We start from the raw sequence: 23,081 nt of genomic DNA on the forward strand, positions 1-23,081 counted from the left end.
TGCCGGTGGCCGCCACACTTGGCGCTCCCGCGGGCGGACAGGACGATGACCTCCGCGATACTGCTCCGCTTTCTCCTGCGGGGTCCGCTCTTTTAGTAGAGCAGGGTGCCAGCGGCGGGTGGGGGGAAGGCAGAGGCCGCCAGCGCCTCGGCTGCCCCCAGCCCCGCTTCACCCTGCCCGGGGCGGGGGCGCGGCCGCCGAGCGGGGCTGGGGGGAAGGCGCGGGCTGCGGGAGGGCGCGGCCGGCGGGAGCGCACACAATGACCGCGCCGGCAGCCGCCTGCAGGCCCGCGCCGAGCGGCGGGGTGGGGAGGGGGCGCGCCGCCGCGGCTGCCCCCGCCGCAGCCCGCCCGCTGCCAGGCCGGGGCGGGGCGCACCTGGCCGCGGCGCCCGGCGGCGGCGGCGGGGCGGGGGGGGGGGGGGCAGGCCGTGGCGAAGGGCGGGGGGAGGCGGGGGGGGAAGGTGGGCGGCTTCCTATTGGCCGGGCGGCGGAGCCCCGCGCGGCGGCGTCGTGCCGTGCCTGCGCGCCGGCCGGGAGCGGCCGTGGCGCTGTCGCCGCCTCACAGGTCGCGGAGCGGCCGGGGCGCCGCGGAGGCACAGCGGGTGAGAGACGAGTGAGGGAGCGGGCGGCCGGCCGGCCGGCCGGCGCCGAGGGCGGGGGGACCGGCGCCGCGAGCCCCCCGTGCCCGTCGGCGGGGAAGGGATCTCCCGCCGCGCCCTGCTGCCCTCGCCCGGCGTCAGGTGCGGGGATGCCCGGGGGCTCCCGCCGCAGGCCCGGCGGCACGTCCCGGTTGACCGGGCAACGGAGCGACGGGGGAATGCGGCGGGCGAGCGGCCGGGCGACGGTGCGGCTGCTGGGGAAGGGGCGGGGGCCGGGGACGCCGCTTTCTTCTCCCACCGCCTGGGTAGGGGCAGGGGAGGTGCCCCCCGGCCCTCGGGTGCAGCCTCCTTCGGGGGCGCGGAGGGCGGGGCGGGCGGCGGGCGGCCCCGGCGGCGGGAGGGGCGCTGCCCGGCCGTGGGTAGGGCGTTCACCTCCGCGCTCCTGCGCAGGGCGCGCGGCCGAGCGCGGGGCGGCCCCGGCGGCTCCGGGGAGCTGGTGATGAGGGCGCCGAGCAGGGGCTGAAGGCGGCGGCTGCGAGGCGGCGACCATGACGGTGTTCAGGCAGGAGAACCTGGAGGAGCACTACGAGACGGGCGAGGACCTCGGCAGGTAGGTGCGGGCCGGCGGCGGGTTTGGGCGGGGGGAGCCGTTGCCGCCGAGCGCGGCGGGGCAGGGGGCGAGGGCAGGCGCAGCTCCCGCCGCTCCAAGTGCCCCCGCGTTGCCTTCCCCCCCCCTCTGAGATGCCCGAAGACGGGAAAGGGAGTTGTAATTTCAGCTACGGCTCGTTTGCTTTTCTAGTACGGGCCCGATGGGATTTTGGACTGGGGCGGTTCCTGATGGGTGCCTCCTCGGCCGGGTGCCCGGCTGGGTGTTGTGCGGCGCGTACGGGCGTACCTGCTGCTGCCTTGGGGCCGGGGGCGGCTGTGGAGTTGTGAGGCTCGCTGGTGATAGCCGGGCGGGTGGCTGGAAACACGGTGGGTTTGTAGGACAGAAGTTTGCAGTGTGTTAGTAGTGAAGGGCTCCGCGTGCGTGCTGCATGTTGGTTTTGCTTTAGTAACACGATTAAAAAAGTGAGAGAGACTCTGTAATTGTGTTTCAGCGGTAGTACTGCAGTGAAGATCGCTTTCTGGGCATCACTATTGGAGCTGGAAGACAGTCAGGGGATGTGAGCAGAGCGCTGCAGATGAAGCACTGCCTGCTTGAGCCTTGCTTCTTGAATGCTGTGTAGTGAGATCCTCCGAGCTCAAACTGTTAGTCATGCCTTGTTTTTTCAGTGCTTTCCGTGTTTTAAAACTGTTAGTTTAACAGAGGATTGTGTTATGTGCAAGTTCTTTTCATCTTCCTTCCCCCTTCTTTAAGGACGAATCCAATGGCATTTTAGCATACCAGTGTGACAGAATCCTTTTCTAGTGTTCATCTCGGCGATTTCAAAGCTTGTGATCAGTGTTTAGTTACCACAGGGCAGCAGCGTATGTGGGGCAGATGATCCCATGTGTGCTTGTGTGTACCTTTCCAGTGAAGGGTCCAGCAATAGCAGATGTTGCAGACAAGGTACTGGCATAGGCAGGAACTTAGAAATACACCACTTTCTTAACGCTGCCCCCCCCCCCCCCCAAAAAGCCCAACCAACCAAAAAGCACCCACATTATCAGAAAGTTCATTGAACTGCATTTAAAATAAACTTCACTCCATTTATGTACAAGCTTGTTGCCATAACTTGGACAGGTACACGATGATTGTGTACTTTTATCTTCACATAGTGTCCTGGGTTGGATTTTTCATGCATCTAGAATGACAGGCTGTGTCGGACAGCGAAGGCTTATTAACTTATTGGATATCTTGTTAGATGTGTTATCAAGCTAAACCGTAAGTTTAGAGTGGCCTAAATATTTTGTTTGGACACATAAAATTGTTTGATTTTATTTCCGTGCTTTTTGGCAAGGACACATGAAGTGTTCTGAAATTCAGGTTTATCTTGTGGACTCTTAGGCACAAAACTATGGTTGTGCTTACAGGCACTGATACTGTATAGAAGAAAATAAAGGTGCAGATCTAGAAATTGTCTATCATGTTTTCCTAAGGTTCTTCAGGGAGAAGATGATGTCAGTATGCTACTTTAGAAAGTGATATGGTATATGTAAAATCTCTTGTATTTATTTTAAAGAGAAAGTGTCAACACAATGTTTGGTACCCCTTACATATTTATGAAATAGAACAATTGCCTTTAGGCCAGTTAGATAAGAAATGTTTAAATGTATGGGGATTTTTCCAAACAAACGTGTTTTGCAAGTCACATTGGTTCCAGAACACAGCGGTGAAGACCAAGTCTTTCATTTTTACAGTACGGGGAAGTGCAAACAATAAATTGTGTTATATAGTTAAAAAAAAAATGGACTTTTTCAAATTGGCAGAATATGAGGTAATGGAGTTTAGTAAACAACTGGTATATTAATGTGATCAGTTACAGACAAGGTATTAGAGTAATGAGGTTGCTTTTATTCATCTTAATGCTATATAAGCTTGGCATGCAGTCTAAACCTGTAATATTTTAAGAATTTAAAAGAATGTTAAACTCTGCTCTAGTTTTTCCTTGAAAAAAATGTAGAGAAAGCCAAGAACCTTATTACTTTTCTCTAATTTTTTTTAAGAAAATACCAGTAGACGGTAAAACATTGTGAAATGCTTGACAAGGCTTTTGCTTTAAAAATAGAATGCAATTATTTAAGAGGTTCAAAGCTTTCACTTCAGCATCACTTTAAGAAACTGGGATTATTCCACTGCAAAGTGCTGCCATAAAACCGTAAGAATAAGCAAGTCTTAGGTTAGTTGTTGTATGGTTTAGTTGAGTGATGTTTTAACTTTTTAAACTTAAATTTCTAGGGTTGCTTGAAATACTCTCTTGTAAATCCCATCGTTTTCCATTCCTCCTTTACCTCTTAGGCAGGTTTCTCACCTATACGTTTGCATATAAATGCAGTTGCAAATGTCAGCCCTGAGGCTCAACACTCAGAAAGCAATGAATATTAAAAACACCTTTGACTTTAAAATTTCTTCTGTTCATTTGGAAACCCAAATCTGGATTTAATACTTGATACAAGCAAAGCTGAAAGGTTCCGTTTTGCAAAATTAGCCTATTTTCCCCCTTCTTAGGGAAGAATTCTTTTATTTCCTCATACTTAGTTGCAGTCATGCAGCAAACAAGGCAAATAAATTAACAGATGAGTTTATTGACAGGTATGTTTGAATGAATGGATCCTGAAATTCCTTGGCCAACCTGTTTTTTGAGAAAGCTCAGTGAAGATGCAAATACTCAGAAATTTTAATAATCTTAACTTTTTTCCCTTGTAAATTATTTAGCAGTCTTTATTACCTTATAATACTTCTTACAGTAACTAAAATTAAAAAATCATTTTAATAAGTGATCAAAGAAGGGTGTCTTGAAGAAAGTAGATGGGTTGTGTAAATGAGATTTTTGATTAAAACTAGAAACTGAGGTTTAAATATTGCTTAAATTAAAACATAGAGTTGTTGGAAACAAGAAGGGATAATGGTGTACCTAGGCTGAAAAAACCCTGCACTTGCTAGTTTTCTGGTATTTCACAGTGGCTTTGCAGTAAAAGTAATGTGGTCCATGTCCTTTTACCAAAATGTTTGAGTTTTATTCCATTCTTTAGTTTGTTTTGATTTATGCCTGGGGAGAAAAAGAAAAAAGGAACTTGGGACTGTGGATACAGACAGCATCACCCTTATTTGTCTTGCCTGTATGTGATTACTTCTGACACATTTGTGGCTGTTCACGTTGATTTATCTTAAGCTTTTTTACCAAAACAGTCTTGTCAGGCTTGTGGATCAAACGTTGTCTTTGGCACAGAACATGGAAGAACACTGTGTCCTTTGTATCATTGTATGTTGCATTGCATACACCTTTTTCCATCTTAAAAATTTGAAGTGATGCGTATTACTTGCATTGTTCAGATGCAGGCTACCTGCAGATGTGTGAAGTAATCATCTAACCATGGAATTTCAAGGGGTGGTAGATACTCTGGTAAAAGAACAACAAATTTACTAAAGACTTTTTGTTCATTTTAGTTCTGCCTATGGTTGCAGGTGGTGTGACTGTGCATTATAAATACCCTGCTGTAGTGCTTTTACTTCAGTCCACCCAAAAGACACAATTCAAGTTCACCAGTATGAAAAACCTCACCACAGTGACCACACAAGACTTTGAAACCAGATCAAACTAATGAAAATATTTTTTTACCCTCCTAGGACTGCCATTACTTGGGAATTGCTACAGTACTGTGAGAAATGTGGCATTGCTTAAATATTTACAGGGAGAGACACCCAAACAATAATATGGTATAGATATGTACTGTGTCTGTGTATGTGAGTTGAAGGGATTTAGTTCCTGGTCTTACAAACGACTCCCTTCTCCTTCGCCCTCTACCCCCACCCCCGCCCCGTTTTTTTTTTTTTCTTTAAACTTTTTTGTGCTTCCGAAAAGAGATGCAGATCGTTGAATTAAAGTTTTGGAACTGAAGAATGGTATTTACATTGCACTGTGGTTTGCAATTTTTAGATTCTTGCTGATTGAAAAACCAGGAAGAGGTATCTACTTTAAACTTCAAGCTTGTTTGGACCTGTTGGACTCACTAGGGAAACACTTGCAACTTGTTGAATAAAAGCTACAATGAATCTCAATAGTTTTGGAAACCAATCTGTTTCTGCTTGATAGCTCACTAAGAGGAGACACTAACAGTAAAAAGCAATAAGCTAACCCTGCTGTCTAAGGTAGCTAATAGCTTTATGCGCTGTGAGAGAAAAATGTGTGGGATAACATGCTGAAGATGCCAATAAAAGAGAACAGGGAGTTCTGCAAATGTGTATTTACAATCTGGAAAATATTTTTACCTTTGCGTGTTGAGTGAAAAAAGATTATTCCCCCCCGCCCCGATGCTGGAAACTGATTCCTGTAGTAAGCAGTGGGTATGTAGGCAGAACTTGCATATATATATATATATATATGCGCATGTATGTATTTCTGGCTATTCCTGTATCAGTTTTCAGAAATGCTGCTTTATAGAACTGCGAAGGCTGTCCACTGTAACTACATTGCTCTCATGTTGAGAGGAAAGCAGAAACACTGAACAAAAAATACTTGGGTGGCAACTAGAATTTGACCTTCGTGGCACTTTTTTGGCTTGACAACCTAAATTAATCTTGCTGGCTATCCAATGTAGTAAAATTGTGTCAGTATTGTCAAGCTCCATTGTGAGACGTATAGGATGTGAAATTCCTTTGAGATGATACTTCCTTTCCAAACTGTCGTATGTTGGCCATGCCAACTGTCTTTAATAATGTCGTAGTGTAGCATTTCTCCCTATGAATTATCAGATTAGAAAGTCATGGTGGGGGAAGGAGCAATGTGAAAGGTGGTCTGGTAAGGCTGAAAGTAGTGCACGTAAGGTAGAAAATTTTTAACTGTGATACGCTGAAATTACCAATTTGTTTTCCTGAATTTTCTTGCTGTAACCTCATCTCCATTGGTCCATTAAAAGCCACGTACTAACCTTTTTTTTCATGCAGAGGTGAAATGGTTAAGTACTGTAGAAGCAGAAGGTGCAAACCTCTGCGGTACCATTTCCTGTGTTATTTGTAAAGTATATAACGAAAGTACTGCAAGTGTGCAATTAACTGTTTCTGTAACTACATGTATGCAAATTCCAGTAGAACATTATATTTACAGTAAATTGAGTGGACTGTAAGAGGTTTTCAAGGACAGGGACCTGGGAAGGAACCCTGAAAACACTGGCCACAAAGCTGCTGCTTGAGCAGGAAACCTGGTTGGTTGGTTGGTGTCTTTGTGTGCTTTTTTTTTTTTTTGAGTTGAGAATTGTGAAATTCAGATTACAGTAAAGAACCCTTTCCGTGCTGTTTGTGAATGATGTAAATGTTCTATCAGTCTTGTCAGCTCTCAGAGGAGAAGTTGGTTATTCCATGCTTGTCTGCAAGTCCTGGAGTCCTGGCCCTGGTGCATGCATGGTTACTTAAAAAGAAGGTCTCTTAACTGGAAAGTGTAGTGGGAGGAATTATTCTTCTGTGTCTCAAGTCAGTTTATCTCCCAGCCATGCCTCAAAAGGCCTCCTTTTTGCAAACGCATAATAACCTGCAAGCTGCTGATTGCGCAGGCTGCAAGAGGCTGTCACCACACAGTGCTACTGGTGACAATTACTGCCTTACAAAATGTGCTGAGAGGTTTGCTGCATGAAAAGCACAAGAGGTGCAGATGCTTTTTGGATATAACTGCTTGGTCCTGCTTAGTTTATTTCTTGTTCTGGGAGAGAATAATGCCTGCTTTGTAGGCCTTTTAAAATGAAGTGTAATTAAAACTAGAGCTTGCTGGTTATTCTGTGCCTTCAGTTTAAATGCACAGATCTTTGTAAATCTAGACTCATCAGGAAGCAGATGAAAACGCTCGTCTTTGATTTCTTTTCTAACCAGGCTGTGAGGCATGATCAGTACTGGAGCTGGTGTGTTAGGGTTGTGCTGAACCTTTCATTACATCTTTCTGGGCTTTGCTTTTTTTGTCCTTCTGTGTTTGTGGGGGTTTTTTGGCGTTTCTTTTTTTTTTTTCCTCCCTGTTATCTCCCTTTACAGATGTTCAAGTATGTCACTTCCTCTGCTGGAGCTGTGTGTACTGAACAGAAATTGGCCCCTTTAGCTTAGGAAAAGGGAGGCTGAGGCTGTGTTTTCATGAGAGCTGTGTGCCAAGCTCAGTCCATGCTGTTGGAGGCCGAAGGGAGCAGTATCACTTTCCTTTGCTCTGTATTTCTGTGTGGGTCTGGGTTTGTTGTTGCTTTTAGGGTTGTTTTTTTTTTAGTGCAGTGGTGCTGTCAAAGAGGAAAATACCACCTTATAGCTAATTTATGGCAGCAGTGTGCACTCAGATCATCTGAAAGCACTGTGAAATCTCAGCCTGTGTGGAGTTGTAATTGCCTCCATAAATCCACCTCAAGTTAAATAGGTAGGAGGGACAGAGATAAAGATTCGCTTTACTACAAAGGCCGAAGAACATAAACTGACAAGAAAGTTAAGCTGGAAATTGGGAGAACGACAGATGGTGCAGTGGTTCTGGAGTGACCTTGACAAATGGTTGTTGCACTTGGTCAGTGGCATTCAAAGGTGTATCAGTTTTTGGAGGAAATGGCATGTTTCCTGTGAGACCCGCAGCTGAGCTTAATGGCCAGGAGTCCTTCTGGTTTTAACTGGCCTGGTTAGCAAACCTGTCCAACTTGTTGGTACAATTGTGTATTCCAAAGAAAAGGTACCAGTTAAAGCAGTGGCTCAGCAGTTTGTTTCCTGCATGGTCATGGCTTGCCTAGGAGCTCTGTCTCAAATAAGACTCTTGTTTCTCAAACTGTATTTTGACCTCATTGCAGGAAGATAGGTGGTGCAAAGGAGGATTATCCAACAAACCTGTAAAACATTCATCCTTACTGCGCAGTATGGTAGGTCCTAGTTAACTGTGACTAGTCATGGCAGAGCTAGGCAGAAGCTGTGAGAACTGTGGACAAAGCCCAAAGATCTTCAAGCCTAAACTATTTGGTTGCATGTCTTCATTATGCAGTGAGTTTTGGAGTAACATAAGTGATGTGAAATTTAGTGGAACTGGGTACAAAGGCCTGTGCCAAGGAGTCTGACATAGATAATGTTGTTAAATTCTGAAATCTCATCACCTAGGGGGTCATATAGAAAGAGTGGAGTCTGAATGTTTTTGTCAGTTATTGGGTAACATTCCTGTAAGAGTCGGTCCGAAAACAGCATTGTCTCAACCTTGTAATGGGTGCTTTTCACCGAAATCCAGAATAGTTCACATGTTTTAGGATTGCTGTAAAACATCACACTGAGTAAGCCACATGATGGCCTGCAACCATATTCCCTTGGTTTTGATGTTTTATTTCCTTCCCCTTATTCCCTCCTGATTACGCAAGCAAATCCAACAGACAGTTTCCTCTTCAGGAGGCAGTACTGTTGAGAAGGAAGCATCATTGCACAGCCGTGCAAACCATGTGTGTCTGTTGACCACCAGGAGCAGGGACCTCGCAGTATGGTGGTGTACCACTCTTTGCTAGATCAAGTCTTCCCCAATATTGTCTGACTGCAAGTGCAAGTCTGTCTGTTAGGAAGCTTAGGTGATCTTGCCTGTACTTACCATAAAGTGTCTCTCTCAGGGTGGTCACAAACATGAGGGAACACATCCAAATCTTGGAAGAGCTTGCAGTCAGTCTAAATCATAGCTGTATGTACCACCTGATTGAAAGGTACAGATTAATTGAACTTTCTGCTGAACGATGCAGAGGAGTGAGCCTGTGGAAAGGAAGAAAATTTGCTTTGGGCAGTAGTGTTCTGTCTGCACTTCTTGCTTAAACAGAATGCTAAGTTAGCCTGTAACTGGACTGGTGTACTTGAAGTACTTGATTTCCGCTGTATCTTTATTTGTGAGCAACTAATACTGTGTTTCTAAGTTTTCACAAGTAACTTGAAGAGCCCTACTTTCTGTCTGGTATGTCAATTGGCTTCTGGGCTCTTGTCACTTTCCTCATTTTTCTCTCAAGTATCAGTAAGTAGTTGTCATAAGACTTGAGGTACTGGGTGGGTGTGCCTGTAGAAGTGTTCACTTAGTACCTGCTCATGTGCCATGGGAACTGAATGGAGAGGGACATTTTCCCCAGGTCACATAGCCTGTTGAAGCTGAAGGAGTCTTCGGTGACTTTTAACTGTCTTGTGATTATAGAGAAGTAGTGTGTGGCCTCATTTCTTCTAGTCTCTTTCTCTGTTCTCTGAAATTTTTAGTCGTGTTGACTATGTTGCAGGGTTGTCTACAGTTTAAGAGGATTGGACTTCATTGCTGGTCCTTTGTAATCCTGTGAAATCCTAAATGAAACTAAAAAGCCAATGCTTAAAACTTACAATCATATGTGCTCTGTGTGGTTTGTGTGTTATTTGGTACTGCACTTACTTTGCCTAGTTATGTAGGTGTAACTAAGTGGAGCTAACTTATGTTAATTGATAATACTGTATTCTGTTCTGGCATGGTTTACAACTAACTTATTCTGCCAGGTTTCACAGAGATTGAGGTATGGGGTTTTTCCCCTTTATCCACAGACGAAAATAATATTTGTGAGTATTTTACTTGGGTGTAGCAACTTTGTGGCCAAGAACTCAGCACTTCCAATAGCTTCATTAACAAAACTGGCAGTTCCTTATTTCCTGAGAAGAAAAGCATACATGGGAGTCTTGGATGGTAATAAATTTTAGCTTTCTTTTGATTTCTTTCTTCTTGCTGACTCTGATTTCTTTCTTCTTGCTGACTGATTCCTTTACTGGGACATTTGGCTGCTGTTAACTTTAATGAAGATGATGCAGATGTAATCCCAGAGATAAATATTTCACTTTGTCTCCTTCTGCTTTCTTTAACTTTGGGGGTTTTTTGGGGGTGGTGTGGGGGTTTTTTTGGTTGGTTGGGTTTTTTTGGGTTGTGTTGTTGTTCCGCAAGTATAGACTTCAAATGTTTTCTTGTGGGACTTAGGACTTTTTTTGGTATATTATCTTTCTGACAGTATTTTCTTATCTCCATGAGCAGGGCCGTCTGCGCAGAATTGCTGTAGATTCCTTGGGAAAGGAAAGCACACCAGGGAACAGCTTAGTCCCTTCTGTCTCATCTCTTCCCATTGCTTTCTATTGGAAAGGGCCTTCTGATACTATTTACTTCACGTTCCTGCCTGAAAGAAGGATTGCTTTTCCTGCTTTTGTTGCCAGTTATTAACTGGAGAACAAACCATTCCAGATTATGTCTTACAAAGCTGGTCCACTTCTGCTACCCCTTTTGTTCTTTTAAAAAGAAACCTTTACATTCCTGTCCTTCCTAAGGATGTGTTAGTTCCTGGTCAGCCCTGCCCTGCTTGTCTGCTGACCTGCCAGGGTGTTTTTACGGAGTGGCTAAACCAGCCTAATGAGAGGGCCAGAGAATAGGACAATCCTGTTCCTCACCTGCTAAGCTGCATTCTCCTGCTGCTTCTCCTGTGCTGGCACTGCCACCATCCTAAGCATAGCCTGGAAGCAGGAGGGGATTACAGATTGAGCTCCCTGAACTCACGATGGGTCACTGTGGGCATGTCGGGCAAGTCTCAGTACCTGCCGCCGGCACAGCATAGTCGTGACGGATGCTGGCTCAGTCTACTAGCCTGCTCTGTAAAGCTCTGCGTCAGTACTGTGCAGGTGTGGCCAGCTAAGACTGCATGGAAGAGTTGCTCTGAACTGGGAAGCAAAACCTGACTGTTGATTAACCCTGGACAATGAGATCGGTGACTGCACAGTCTGAGTATGTTTTCCTGCGGCAGCAGCCATAGGGTAGCCGGACAAGTGCTCCTTTGCATGGAGGTCAGAGGGGGCATTTGGAATATTTTTTTTTAGATGTTCTAAATTCCTAAGTACCCAAGCTTGTCTGCAAGTGTGCGTAGTTGTGAATAAAGACTGAGGAGCTGGGCAATTGGACAATTATTTGGATGTAAATAGCAGCTCATAAAACCATAATGTATATGGACAGTTACTAAGGCACTTGGTAGGGGATTTGTGATGTGACACAAACTGTGCTTTGTTTAATACCATGTCTTCTTAAAAAGCTGTCTTCAGTTAAGGAAAAGCAGTATTTTCATCACTAGCTTCAGTTTTTTTGGCTTAAATGATGTGTTTATAGATTGGATAGCTCGGTGAGCTTCTTATGTATTTAGCTAACATCAAAGTAATATTTGGAGGAGAAAACCCAGAAATTTTCCCATGCAGAAAATGACTCTGCCATCTTCTGTGGAGTATAAACTTGAGGTTTTATGTTTCTCCTTCTGCTCTGGTACTGAAACATCAGTAAGATATCTGTGGATTTTACAGTGATTCTTCATACCTGATGGGAAGTAATGAAATGCGGTGAAATGTATCCCACTCTTTTAACTCTGTTGTTTCTTGGGAAAGCTGAGTCCAACCTGTCTGGGGCTTTGCAGTCCATCCTCACTTCTGCTTTCAGTGATTAGATTCTACCCTTTTTCTGCCAAGTGTTTGGTGAATGATCCATACCCTATCACCATATTAAATGCTTTTTCAGTATTATTTGAAAAATCAATGTTTTCTTACATAAGCATCATTTAATGTGTCTAACAGGTGCAGCTGTGCTGTGAATGTCATGCATTTGTGTATTTTTATTTGTGGCCATTCAACATAGATACCTTCCAGAGTCAAAATCTGCATAGAAATGCTGCCTAGAGGCACATTGTTATTGCTTATTAAGATCATAGGTCATATGCTATAAAACAGGGAGGTTCTGAAAAGGTGAAGTGAAGCTTCTCATTGTGATGAAAGAGTGAATGGCATAACTTGAGATCTGATAAGCATTATCACTAGACTCTTCTTCCCCAGGCTGAAAGACGCTAACACCCACTTCAGGCATGCTTCAGAGCCCATTGCTACAGCAGAGAATCAGGAAAGTCGAAGCATTTTATTTATAAAATAGCAGCATGTTCGTTCTGCTCATATGTTTTAATATTTAGCCCAGGCTCCTGTTTAAGAATTTCTGAGCAAGTGGTGACTGAGCTTTTATATTCGGTTCTGAGTCAGATGTATGTCACATACATCTTTTAACATTTAGCACGACTGACATGATTTAATGTTAATTGCTGATCTGGTTTACAAATTTCTTTAAAAGGCCAAATTAAGGCGAAAGTGAAGTACTAAAGAGCAATAGCAGCATTAAGACTCAAATTCTGGCATTAAGTACTGGCACAGTATCTGGCATTAAGTACTGGCACAGTATATTATGTTCTTTGTTTATATGTGTTTGTACTTAGACATCGATCCTTTAAGTACCTGTATGTGAAAGCTCCTTTTTAATGCCATAAATGGCAGTAAGGGTAGCACTTTACTTGAAAATCTGTGCATTTCTCTGCGTTACCCCACCTGCTTTCTGGCTTTTCCCTTATAGATGTAGGTATTACTTGAACTGTTTACAAATGTGAGTACTCTGCTTTTCATATTGTGAGATGATTTCTGAAAAGGCTGTAGCAGATGTACATGTATTCAGATGGGTTTCAGGAAGGTCCAGCCCAAGCGTCATTAATAGGAAATGGCTGACATCCATCTGCCTTGGAAGTTTTACAGCTGTACATATTACCCCAGCTTATACATTAAATAACACTACATCTCGGCACAGCCTTACATTGGTGTTTTAAACCACCATGTCTGAGTAGACTTCTGTCTGAAGCATTTTCTCGAGTTATTTGCTTGGGCAAATAAGATAATAGGTAGTTCTTCACATTCTGTAGTTTGCTAATCACTTAAGTGCTTGTCTAAGGGTATTGAGGCATGGGATCTTCTCACATTTTCACTTTTTTTTTGTTTTTACCATCTACAAGTTTTACAAGAATGATACATATGTGTTTAGACTGAGTTCACTTTCATACTGGCTGTGTACATCTTTCATTTGTCATGTGATATAACTGACACCACATTTAGTGAAATTTGTTTTTTCCTCCCACTGTGTATTGACAAAGGACCAGCTCCAAAGTCCTCTAGAACAGGTCAGTACTTTTTCCCCTTTTGTTACGGTGCTATCAGTGCACATGTCAAAGATCAGTGACTTGGAAGTGTTCATTGAAAGAGAACCACAGAATACTGAGATCCAGTCAATGTGACACTACACTTGTGTCTTGTGAACTGTAAAGTACAAATGAGAGAGACAGCAAGGATGCTGAAGTGTGGTTTATCTCTGCTGTCATCTGTATACTAGGAAGCTAAAAGCTCTTGAGCTTTGCAGTACAGCTTAGTCTCATAACTAAAAAATTTTAAAAAAGGGATTGAACATACCATGGAGAAAACTTTTTGAACTGTATGTGTAATAGATGTGCGCTTAGGCCATCTCATGTTGAGCTATATTAGGTGAAATTTAAAAGTGAGAAGTAATCATATGGTAAAATGAATTCTCAACAAGGAGCCATGAAAAATTGTTTATTGCTTGAGTAGTAAGAAGTATTACAGCTCCTAAAGAGAATAAGTCACAGCATTTAGATACTACTCTTCTGCTTACAGAGGAATAGCCAACAACTTGATTTTTTTTTTTTTTTGCTGATAATGTTGTAATTGCTGTTCCTGCCTAGGCAATAACTGGATCGGAGAGCACAGAAAAATACTGTCTGGCCATTGCACAGCCGCTTGTATAAAGTTTCAGTAATGTTGATAACTTGCATTTCTTGTCTCGTCTGCTGGCACAGTGACAAGCTTGCATGTCTGGTGTTACCCAGACTGTACAACTGAATGCTGGATAGATAATATGAAACCGAAGACAGAGCTGAATTGTTTATATACATACAGGAAGCAGGGAAGGTTTTGTCTATGCCTGTCTGGTTTGCCTCTCACCCACCTATTCTGACTGTTCAAAGCATTATAAAAAGGAGGAAGGAGAATTTAGTCCTTGTTTGGCTACTTTAGACTTAAAGAATTCAGTGAACCTCTTACAGCAATCTGTAAAGTTGTTAGTAAGTCTTTGTGTCTGCAGTAATTTATGGGTTTCCAGGAGGACAGAATCATCAAACCTTCAGTAATGCTTCCAGCTTTTTCAGTGTGCTGTTCTCTTCTGAACATCTGCTGCCAATGTAAACCCAGAGTACTTCGTTCATTCAAATTTGCATTCCAAAACCAAATGGAAATAGAAGAAAAAATCTGACATCAGAATGCCTGCTCATGCAAGAGAATCTGTTTTAAAAAAACAGAATTACAGAACTCCATAAAAGCGTGTAATATCTTTGTTCTGGTTAACAGCAACAAAAATCTGCTTATCTACCTGACTGTTAAGCCACATCAATCCATTGACAAAAGTGTAATTTAGAATGAACAAGATAGTACTGGTGAGCACATTGGTGTAAAGGAGTTCCTTTTTGTTTCTGTGTACAGCTTGTAACTTGGAACAACACTTTTTCTATTTGTATGCAGATGCCAGTTTTTCACTGCCAAGAATGTTCCTTTCATACACTATAAAGTTCTAGCAACAGTGCAACTCCTCTTTCTGTCAATGTCTTTGTGCTTGAGAGTTAAAATAAATCTTTCTACTCCTTTTATGCCTCATCTCCTCCCTGCATGCTTTCATTCCTTGACCTTCAGCTGGGCTAAACTTTTTCAAGAGCACAGTTTGACCTAATTGCTTAGCAGAGTATGATCATGGAGAAATCCCATATATTGTCTGCTAACCCTGTGGTCATAACTTCTTTAAAGTCATGTGCTCCTTTGAAAGAAGAAGATCACATTGATGAAGGGGGGGTGGGGGGTGGGGGGTATGCAGTGTGCTGGCACTGTCTGTGGAGGATTTAGCAGCTGCAAGATTTCTCCTTTCTTTTTCTTTTATTGTCTGAAACACCATTGTCTGTTCCACCTTTTCTTCTTGAAAATACTTATCCTTCATGCTGCATGGCACTTGAGAGAGACAAACTCTTGAATCTGTGCCTGATTTGAATCCTGAATCCTTACACACACTCAGGTGTTTTTCATTTGGGGAAAGTTTCTTCATGTTGTTCCTTAGAAGGCTTACATGCAGGCATGCCATACATTTGAAATGCCCTGATGATTTGGAAGCAGATGCATAATAAGAGACTGGAAAACAAAGTAAAGCAGGGGATCGAATGATAGCTATTGGCCTCCTTGTTAGGAAAATCTTTAAAGCACAGCAGCAAGCAAATGTGCTGGGAAGAGAGGAGCATGACTGGCTCTTGTCTGTGTGCTCACACCCAGAGAGCCCCTAGTGCTGTCCTTACCTGCACCTCACTGTAAACCTTCAGCCTCCTTTTCAGTACTGTTGGTACTTTCCACCTAGCTCATCAGGGCCATCTCTAAAAAACCTGAAGCTGCAGGCTGCTGCAGAGTGAATCCTTCATCTGTTAAAACCTGCATTTCCTGCTGTTGTTCGTTACAGTGATGAATGCGGGGCTATGCTGTGAAAATTCTTAACACGCTTCTGGTTTAAGCTGCGCGTAATGGTAACATAAATGAAAGTCAAGTGAAAAAGTGTTTTCTCTGGCTCCATTGTGAGGCACATGGAAATTATTTCCAAGGTCCTTATGTATGTCTGTGTACTAAAACAAGTCCCAAATTAGGTGGGGGTGCAGGACTGTTTTTAGCCTATGGAGTAGGCTGTGACAGGAAAATCCACTTGCTAATGACACCTTCAGTGTGAAGTTTTTGAGGGTTATTGATGTTAAAGGTCTGCTAAGTATAGTGCAAGGAAAAACATTTGTTTCCTAGCTGCTATTGGGTTAATTAGCTAAATAAATAAATTGTGAGCTATCAATTTTTATCTTTTCCTAGAGGCCTGATCATGCCTCTGTAGGAGACTTCTCTATCATTGTGCAACTCCTGCTGAATTAAAAGCTCATCTGTTGTAACGCTTAGTAGTGTCCTTCGTGCTGTTGTCATGCCCATTTTTTGAGGGGAAAAAGAAAGCTGAGTTGGGAGAGGTATTCTGACTGCCCGTTTGGGTTGAAAACTAGAATGCAAACTACATTGATTTTTTTTTTTTTTCTGTGTGTGTGTGTGTGTTTCAGTATTAGTTATCCCTAATTTAAAAGGAAATTTAGGGAAAAAAAACGATGACTGTCCTTTCAAATGTCACCTGTGTACTGCATGCCATGTGTTGTCAAGGCTGTCTTTTCAAATTAGTATCATTCTTTTTATGCAATTCTGTTGGTCTGTAATTTGTACTTGTCACGGTTTGAGGCTGGGCCGGCCACTAACGAATGACAGACGCTCTCTACTAACCCCTCTCCCCTCCCAAAAGGGAAAAGGAAAGAGAACAAGAGAGAGAGACTTTACGGTTTGGAAAAGAAAACTAATACAGCTTTAATGAAACAATAACAATAAAAGAAAAGATAATAATAAAAATAAGGGAATAACGAAATATATATATAATAATATACAAAAACAATACCGAACCCAACTCCCCCCACCCTGATGACAGTACATCACCACCACACTGCAGGGCTGGCACTGGGGCAATCCCAGGCTGGACTCGACAGCAGACAGGGATGGGATGCAGGAGCTAGACTCAGACACTGGATTCAGGGATACACGGATCGGGATCGACAACAGAAGAACAGAGTCCTCCTCAGATGTCGGCCATTGAAGGAGAGAGACCCTCGTGATCTCTCAGCTTTATACTGAATATGACGTATGTGGGATGGAATACTCTGTTGGTCAGGTTTGGGTCACCTGTCCGGTTCGCTTCTCCCTGTAGGTGCGACCCTTTTCACTCCCGGCACCCCAACACGGAGTACAAGATTTAGCAGTGACCTTGGTCGCTATAAGAACAAGTATAAGCAAGGGCCTCTCTGCACACCATTCCTTGGTACGAACTATAAACATCAGGCCTTGTCACTGCTAGGAGCAGTCACTGTCTGGCAAAACAGGCTGCTGTTTCAGAAAATGCCATTAGTTAGAGGAGCTAACTTGACTGAAAAGTTAAAGCACTAAAACAGGATTAGTTCTGGTTTAGCCCAAACCAGGACAGTACTGTAAAGTTTTATGGCACAGGGTCCTTGGCCATACAACCGTAAGTCCACCTGTAGTGGGTCTTTTGGAGGTAATTAGAGGTAAAGGCAAACAAGAATACATTTGTGAAAGAGCTTACTTGCTTTTTTTCTTAAAAACCAGGGTGGAGAGAAAGAGGAAAAAGTCTTTCTGTGCTGGTTTGTGGGGACATAAAGGATGTATGGTATTTGGGTTTCTGTCCTTGTTTTTTCTTCCATTTTTACCCCACACATAGATTGTATTGTAATTGGCATGTTTTGAGAGGTCTTGTGTTTAGTCAGCTGATTAAAATGGCTTAATAATAAAAGTTCTGTTCCCTCACCCAGCTCTCTTGCTCATTTTGGGGGATTATGAAATTTTAAAAGCCTTTGAAGCTGTCTCATTTGAATGCAGCTTTCTTATATCGACTAAGTAATGTTATATTTATTAGTGTTTATGTGCTGGTGGTTTTTCACACAGTCTCAAGAATGACAGACTGTTCTGACATAGAGAAAAAGAGGTATCTCTTACAGAAACAGTTTCTTAGCTACAGTCAGAGCTGAAACACTGGAAAAAGCAAGATAACGTAATGTGATACTTCTTGACCTGAGAATTGAATCCATCTTTTAGAGAAAGGGATGAGCTTTGTGGATATGGTTAGTATCACCCTGTTGGTGGTTATAAAATGTGCATGCACGTGTTTGGGTGGCAGGTACCTGCATGGAGGTAGTAGATAATACACATTTATCAGACGCACCATGTAGCCTTATGCGGGAGCAAGAGCATGTTTACTCTAGTTTTACAATAGGTATATGTAATGTCTGTGTCCTTGTGCAATGTGGAACAGGGTGCTTAATCTAAAAAAAGTGAAGCAGAGTTGCAAGTGTTGGGTGCTGCCTGGAGTGCTGCTGCTCACCTTACCTTTTCAGTAGCTTCCCCATGTTTCAAGGTTGCATGGAGGGAGGTTGGTTAATCATTGTAAAGCTCAGACCACATTGTTAAGTACATTTGATAGCTCGTTTATATGTGTAGCTTTGTTTAGGTCAATTGCTTTCTACCCTTTCTTCTCCCTTCTCTTTCTTCCTTCTTGTGTCAAGAGTCAGTTGTTTCTATATGCCATCAGAAACAACACATCACTGCTTTCTGGTCTATGTCTTGGGTGTTATCTTTGTTTACATTTGCTTTTTGTCCTTTGCACTTTGCCAGCTATTCAGTCTCAACACGATACTCACTTCCTGCTGCCTATTGGGTATTTTTTTCCTCGACTTTATCTCCGAGTGTCAAAATGCACCGTGTTGTCCTTAATCACTTAATAAACATCTAGAAGCTGGGATTTTTCAGGATGTTCATAGTCATTCAAGGTTAGAAACATCTTCAGTTTTAGTCTGAAAGCATCTCCTTCATCTAGGATGTGGTCTCAGCCTGTCTTTGTCCAGCATCATGCCTCAAAGTTGTCTTGTGTGGTAACAAGCTCATGGGGAACAGGTAACAAGCTTGATACATGATGAATTCTCATCCGCTGATTTTTGTGAGGGTTTTTTTAGTGCAGTCATAGCTGTTTTAACTAAAAGTTACTTCAGCATAAAAATCAGTTACAAAAAACAGTGAAGCTGGGATCATTAATGTCAGAAGACATCTTACAGTGAATTCTTGCATCCATCCTAATTAACATTGCTAATTATTAATATTTATCCTGCTTATGCGTATGTAACTGTGATTAAAAGTTTTGTTTCTTTGTAGAGATTTAGAATTTTTATTCTGAAAATTGTAAGGTAACTGTGTTTTTACATAGGGTAGGAAGTGTTGAGAAAAGAATTAGTGTAAATGTCTTAAGGTTTTTCACCTTCAGGTGCTTTTGAGAGGCCTTTCAAGGTCAACCTACTGTCTTCCTGGCCATTTGCAGTAGCTGCATTGCTTTTAAGCTCTTTTTTAGGTGTTTAGGATGTGCAATCTTTTGCGTTTTAGATTAGAGGAGGTTACTCTGAACCTGAATGAAGAACTACTTCAGAGATGGAGCTATAACATGGCCTTATATCTGCTCATAATGAAGCAACAGTTGAATTAATCACTTCTTTTCTTTGGAGACACCAAAGTTGGTCCTGCATACAGCCTCACTGTTGTCCACACAATCCTTCCTGCTGAAATTCCCAAGCGTCCAACTGCACACCAATGCTTTTCTGGGATAAGAAGACGCATAGTAAAGGAGTATCTGTATGCATTTCTGTTGGATTTTAGGTTTCAGGGACAACTGTGGGTTTTGACCACTCTGTTCACTTGAAGTGGCCTCCACAGCCGTTGCGAGGTGGCCTTCTTGTTTGTTTTCTGTGGAATTTCACTGCTTGCAATGTTTGGTGTTAACCTTGCGCTTTTTAACATAGATGGATTGGTGTTACAGCTGGAAACTTAGTGTAACAAAGTGCAATCTTTTCAAGTCTGTGCTCCAAATTTTGTAATTCAGGGAGGAAATCATCTACAGGGAAAATTTTCTGACGCTTTTTTCCTTTTTTTGTCTGTATTAATTCAAAACAGTGAGTTTGTATTTCATTTTAGGTATTCCATCTCTGTAACTGCCCTATATAAAAATAAAATTTGATATTTCCATAGTAGTATCCCAAATGTAGTGAACTAGCTAGAATTTATTTCAGTTTTATTTCTTAACCTGACAGTAATTATGAAGCATGGAAACAAACTCTATAACTCACAGAGAGTTACAAAGCAAGTATGTTTATTACAGTGCTGGGTGCAAGGGGGATTGCTCCTCCTAGCTTGCACACCGGGTAACATTCTAAAACTCTTATTTATTGCATCAAAACACGTATATTCATGAGTTAATATAATTAGTTCAGAGAATAGGTGGGGATATTATAATTGTTTCTCAGAAATTATTATAATATGTTTCCTCCTCTTGGTGCATGCATGCTGTCATCTGATGGCCGTCCTTTGAGGGCTTTTGGAGGAAGGCTCATAGTCTTCTTCATTGTGTACTTCTCAGCTTTGGTACAGAATCCCAGACTGGCTTAACTCCAAACTGAGGAACCAGTCTGAAGCTGGTGATTTTTTCACAAAGACAATCAAGTCCTTTCTCATCCAAGCTGTTCCTACTATCTCAAACATTTCAAGGCTGCTTCTGCTCCCTTATCTTGTGCTAAGTCTAGCTAGCTAATTTCTACTTTCTACTAAGCTATGCTAAATTAACTCTTCATTCCCCAGATGAAGTATTTTTCTGTAGTTGGAAGAAACTGAGCACTGGAAAAATCCTGGAGCTTTTGATTGAACCCCACTAAGTCCTAGTAAATCTCTCCTTAGTTGCATCATATGCATGACAAATAACCTCATCTCTGTTTTCGGTGGAGCATCTAAAAGGAATTGAAATTTCAGAAAATTATGCTGAATAACTACTAGTTGCTGAGGAAAAAACCCCAAAACAATACACCAAAAACCCCCTCGTGCCACACCCAAAATTTATTTCCTCTGACTTCTCTGGCTAATGTTAATAAGTAGAATATGGCTGGCGAAGCAGAAGACTTGTGTAAGATGGTTTGCTATCATGACTTGAAACTGAGGCAGTAGAAAACAAGAATGTCCTAAGTATTTGCAAACACCCTTTCTTGTTCAAAAACAAGTAATATAAAAGAAGTTGAAACAATCTCTGTTAATAGTCATGTTCTAGTCTGCCTACTTTTCTAAGGTGTCTCCTTCCTCCTTTAGACTACTGTCTTTCCAAGTCTAGTTGCAGGATACAGGGCAACGTTGGCCTGAAGAATTTCAGCTTATTGCCATTTCATCCTAGGGCATGGGCAGGGTAGGAGGGTGTACACCGACATTTTGAACCAGCTTCACTTTGGGATAGAGGAGGAATATGTCAGAGACCACTTCTGCAGTGCCATGTGCTGCAGAATTGCTACTGTGTTAGTAATCCAGCTTAACAAACGTGTGTAAGGTGTGTGTTGTTAATGTGAAAATTAGTTAAACTTAATTATGGAAAAATACTATTTTGGGAAGACTGAGTAGAGAAAATCATAATTTGATAATAAATTGCAACTCTCCTATTGTTCTTCATTGTACTGCTTTTTAAATTAATTTTATGTGTCCTCCTGATTTACTTAAGATGTTTGTTTAATGTGTGGCCTACGTAGGCTTTAACTTTAGAGCAGAGCTTTAGAATTCAAAAATCTACTACCTTCCCTGCTTTCATTTTTAGAGTTCCAGTGTTGGCCTTTTTTGTGCAACCCTGGTGGTATTGACTGAAGGTTGTTTCTTCTGCTAGTCTTGTGGCAGATGGAGAAAAGAGTTTCAGCATTATAGCATGAAAAATCATGTGAGGCCAGAAAAAGAGTGACTTTCTTTGTGGCAATCTGTTTTCCATGTGGTTGTGGGTTTTCTGTAATGTCTTCAGAAGAGGGCAGTGTCCCTTATGCTCACTATAATTCCAGTGCCCCCTGTAATTGCGGTCGTGAGAAAGCTGTGTTTGTGCTTAGGTAGCGCTAGTGGTAGCATCTACAGCCCGCTTAGCAGAGATCATGTTATCTTTTCATGTGGGTGCTGCTTCAAGCCGTTCTGTCATGTAGTTTCATCATATTACCACTTTCCCATCTCTGATAAACTGTCTTCTTTTAGCACCATGGTGAAATGGTTGTGCGCAGGGTTGTTTACAGCTGCACAGCAACAACAGCTACTGTGTTATGTCTTCCAAAAGGACATGCACCTTTGTTGGGAGGAGCTTGTACTCACTGTGAAGATAGTTTATATCCGCATCCCTGACAAAGGTTGTGTCTGGCAGCTTGCAGCATGCTAGTGCTTACTCTGTTCACTACGTAGTGGAAGCCTGAAGACACACAAATGATTACTCAAATGTTCTTTGAGACAAACCTTGAGATAAACTTTCTCTGATGCTGAAGGGTTTTTTTATTTCTATGCTTTGAGAAAGCTTTCAAAAAGAGCAATAAATACCTAACATTGTACCTAGTGAGTGCATTGAGAATGACAGTGAATTTAAGCCTAGGAGGTGTTATAAGAGAGCTAAGGCTCACTGCTGTGTCTGTTGTTGTTGCCAAGATAATGAAAAGTAATTCAGAAACTTTTCTGACTCTTCGGATGTGATTATATCGTTTCAGAGGGAAAGGTGTTTGGGGATTCCCTATACCGTTTGGCAGATTTCCACATCAAGGCTGTGAGTCTATTTTTTTGACTGCCAGCCTCGCAGTAGTTACCATGTGCTATGGCAGCTGAGCTCTGCTCTCTTTCTCTGTTACCACCAACACACTGTCGCTTCAGTGATGTTTCTGCCAGCTAGGCAGTCTTACTTGGAGTAACACCTGTGCAAACTCATTAATTGCTAGAGAAATTTCACTGGTGTCACTCTAAGAAATTTGAGGGGAGCTGTCTTTATTTGGTAATGTAGCACACTTCCGCTTCTGGCAATCCGTTTTTGTTTTGCCGCACCCCCCACCCCCACTCCCCAACTCATTTTCCTTCTGACACATTGTCAGCCTTCAGCCACGACGAAGCTGTGAGAACAAAGCGGCGCTCACTGGGAATATGAGAGAAACACCTAACTTGTGAGGGAAGGGGGGCTTTGAGGTGCGACTGTTGCTCTGCGGATGTGAACTTGGGTGCCACAACATCTTCTGGACAGGCTACCAAGACCATCAGTGGCTTTCAATAATTTTTTTTGTGACTGCTGTGGAGCATGCCACTTACAGTTGCACACAGCTGGTCACAGTGGGTGTAACATACAGGTTGCTGTAAGAAAACAGCCATTCCTGCAGTGACAGTCAGCCAGACAGAATGCTGTTTGCACACCAGCACGCTTGCCTTCCTCAAATGTTGCCAGGCGCTTCACCTCCAAGCACAAGGCAGGGAAGGGCAGTGGAAGAAACCATGACATC

At 42.8% G+C, this 23,081-nt stretch overlaps 1 protein-coding gene across 2 annotated transcripts in view; it reads left to right on the forward strand.

The window, feature by feature from the left end:
• The first annotated feature begins 1,147 nt into the window (after window positions 1–1,147).
• The window catches only part of DAPK1 (death associated protein kinase 1), a 97,620-nt gene continuing 75,686 nt past the window's right edge, over window positions 1,148–23,081 (forward strand). For both annotated transcript variants that reach the window (XM_086480534.1, XM_086480533.1), the window contains exon 1: window positions 1,148–1,209. In XM_086480534.1, coding sequence (XP_086336660.1) covers window positions 1,148–1,209 — 62 coding nt within the window. The remainder of the gene's footprint in view (window positions 1,210–23,081) is intronic.

Source organism: Leptosomus discolor, chromosome Z (assembly GCF_034619465.1).
Source record: "Leptosomus discolor isolate bLepDis1 chromosome Z, bLepDis1.hap2, whole genome shotgun sequence".
NCBI lineage: Eukaryota > Metazoa > Chordata > Aves > Leptosomiformes > Leptosomidae > Leptosomus > Leptosomus discolor.